This window comes from Pterocles gutturalis, unplaced genomic scaffold, assembly GCF_000699245.1.
Source record: "Pterocles gutturalis isolate BGI_N339 unplaced genomic scaffold, ASM69924v1 scaffold8501, whole genome shotgun sequence".
Classification (NCBI taxonomy): domain Eukaryota; kingdom Metazoa; phylum Chordata; class Aves; order Pterocliformes; family Pteroclidae; genus Pterocles; species Pterocles gutturalis.
In genome coordinates, this window is record NW_010100298.1 from 6,925 (window position 1) to 10,100 (window position 3,176).

A 3,176-nucleotide genomic window follows, 5' to 3' on the forward strand; every position below is an offset into this window, starting at 1 on the left:
CCCTTGCAGAAGGCTTTCAGGACAGCCCCAGGGGTAAGCAATACAGGAGGGAGAGAGAAAATGTCACTAAGACGTGGGCTGAATCCATCGCAGAGTCTTTTTGGAAAGCTCCTGGTCGATAAAAGCCTTTTAATATTTCTCAGTAGGACTCGGGGCTGGTTTTCACAGCCTGCCACCGACATCTAGCGTTCAGCGGCAGCGCAGGGATGCTGCTCACGCTGCCAGCAGCAAAAGCAGGCTGCGAGGGACACACGGCCCCATGGAGGACACGCAGCCCCATGGCCTGTGACCCTCTGCCTGCAAAATGGTCAGTGAAGCAGGCACTGGCCCCTGGGTACCCTGCTGGGATACAGGAAAGGGAATCATAGAATCACAGAATGGTTTGGGTTGGAAGGGACCTTAAAAATCATCCAGTCCCACCCCCTGCCATGGGCAGGGACACCTCCCACTAGCCCAGGTTGCCCAAAGCCTCATCCAGCCTGGCCTTGAACCCCTCCAGGGATGGGGCATCCACAGCTTCTCTGGGCAACCTTTTTTGGGAAGAAGGATAAAGTCTCCTGGTTCTTTCGTCCCACATCCTTGTGGCTTCAGCTGCCTGCGTTTGCTGAGCGCTGGCCGAAGGGACAGTTTGGGGACATCCCTGCTGGGAAGGGATGGAGCCTGACCCCTCATCTGCTGGGTTCGAACTGCAGAGCTGCTGCTGGCAGGCAGTGCCATCAGCTGCCTGGTGATGCCATCGCTGCCTGGCTGTGCCATCCACCGCCTCGTAGTGCCATCCCTGCCTGGCTGTGGCATCGCTGCCTGGTAGCATTGCTGCCTGCCTGGGAAGCTGTGGCTGCCCCATCCCTGGAGGGGTTCAAGGCCAGGCTGGATGAGGCTTTGGGCAACCTGGGCTAATGGGAGGTGTCCCTGCCCATGGCAGGGGGTGGCACTGGATGATGTTTAAGGTCCCTTCCACCCCAAACCATTCTGTGATTCTATAATTGCTGCCTTGCAGTGCCATCCACTGCCTGACGATGCCATCTGCTGCCTGCTGGTGCCATCGCTGCCTGGCAGCCTGGAGGCAGTGGGGACAGGCGGGTGACACAGCCATGCAGAAGCCTTACCCACTGCAGAGCTGTCCCAAGGCAAGCCCATGACAGTGCCTGCCTGCAGGATAACGATGAGAGCAGCCTGCGCTGTCAGGATTGCAAACTGCCAGTGGCAGAACCACTCCCCGAGCTGCAGAAGACCTGCAAAAGGATCTCATTAACCCAGGGCTGCTTAATATGCGGGAGGCTCGTGCGCAGCCCCGGAGCTGCAGTAGGATGCTGTGCCAGGATTCGCCCGCGCAGCCCCTCGGCACGGATGGAGGCTCAGGGATGCTCACCAAAACCATGGCCAGCTGTCTCGCTCGTGGGCCAGTGAGCCGCAGCCTGGTGCTGCAAGACCATGGAGCTACAGCATGGTGGGAAAGATGCTCTAGTGCCCGTGTGCCTGGGGTGTACGCTGGCACCTCGGTTCCCCTGTACACCCCCAGTCTCCAAAACACACTGTCCCACTCCAGGGGCCACGGGGACCCGGGTTGCCTGGTTGGTGACAGCAACAGGTCACTTTTCCAGGTCTTCTCTGTTCCCAGGGGTTTCCAGCCTACACGTAAGACAGCGCTTGGCTTCCCAAGCTCAACCCATAGCAGAGCTGGGGTGCAAACCTCGCTTCGGGGTGTTTTACAGCTCCCCTGGTGTTTAAATGCAAAGAGGCAGAGCACAGCCCTCATCCACTCTGTAGGTACCCGACAAGTGCACTGGGTTTTGTGGATGTTGCTTGAAAAAATTTATGTCTTTTCTACATCTCCCAATTATTTTAATTTTTTTTTCAGGTCCGGGATAAGAAACTCCTCAATGACTTAAATGGAGCAGTTGAAGATGCCAAGACAGCCCGGCTTTTTAACATCACCAGCTCAGCCCTTGCCACCTTCTGTATCATCCTCATCTTCATCTTCCTGCGATACCCCCTCACTGACTACTAGAGGGAGGCCAACAGCAGCGGCTGCCGCCAAAATGCCTCTATGCCAGAAGTGTCTGCAGTTGTTTCTTGTAGCAAGGACGCAAAAAAAGAAAACCAAAAACAAAAAAAACCACACTCCACCTTGATTGCAAAAAAAAAAAAAAAAAGCTGATTAAATACATAAATAAAAATTAAATGAGTTTATCAGCCCAGCTGAGCATGCCCTTCCTGCCCCCAAACAGTCTGTGAACTGTGGTAGGGAAGGGTCTCACTCTGACATGTGTACAGGGAGAAAATTAGACCAAGAAACATTGATTTTATGGCCAAAAGCTATGTAAGAAGAGTATGCAAAGCCCAAAGCAATGCAAGCCTTGGGGCAGGCAGCTGGGCTTTGGGGAGCAGGAGGGTCCTTCCAAGCGGGAGGGATGTGTAGTGATGGATGGGGACCCACAGCAGGGCTGGCTCACGACATATCGGGTGTGTTCAGAGCAGCCCCTGACATCCAGGGCTTTCTTTTCCTCTCTTGAATTTCATCCACTGGTTCAAACAACTCCCAGCCCCTGGAGAGCTGAGGTTTTGGAAGTTCATGCTGGGAAGCCCCAAAGCCTCCAGAGAAAGCCCAAAGCATTTAGGGCAGATTTCTCCTGGGGATCTCCTGGCAAGGAAGGAAGGGCACCTTCTGGAGAACCCGCCTAAGCCCCGTAAACCGAGTGCTACTGTATTTCTGTAACCGGTCAATAAAAGATACCTCTGATGTCTGATGCTGCAGGGTTCGTTCCTTCCCTAGGAGGGCTGAGCTCCTGGTCCCCACTGGCTGTCAGGAGAAGATGCTCGTGTCACCAGCAGCTGCTGGGGAGAGATTTAAAGCAGGATGAGGGATGCTGCTGGAGGTCGGGGCCGCATGAAGGAGGGCACGGATCCAGATTTCAGAGCAGCAACCTCAGCGACTCCCGTGATGGGCAATCGATGGGAAGCAGGCAAAGGGGACCGAGCAGGCAGGTCCCTCCTCCCCTGCTAGCACCAACAGTGAAGACAGAAATAAATCACTGCAGTGTGAACCTGCTGCTACCACAAGAGCCGTTACCAAGAGCCAGATTTCAGAGATGCCACCGAACAAGGCAGGAGCCCTTCCCAATAGCTGCCTGCAGTGCTGCACATCAACATGCCCAACACCACAAAAGAATGGCAAG

At 55.0% G+C, this 3,176-nt stretch overlaps 1 protein-coding gene across 1 annotated transcript in view; it reads left to right on the forward strand.

Moving 5' to 3' along the window:
- LOC104465983 (interferon-induced transmembrane protein 10) overlaps positions 1 to 2,136 on the forward strand; it is a 9,054-nt gene extending 6,918 nt beyond the window's left edge. Inside the window, exon 2 of the mRNA XM_010079255.1 lies at positions 1,859 to 2,136. Coding sequence (XP_010077557.1) covers positions 1,859 to 2,008 — 150 coding nt within the window. The 3' untranslated portion in view covers positions 2,009 to 2,136. The remainder of the gene's footprint in view (positions 1 to 1,858) is intronic.
- The last annotated feature ends 1,040 nt before the right edge of the window (positions 2,137 to 3,176 follow it).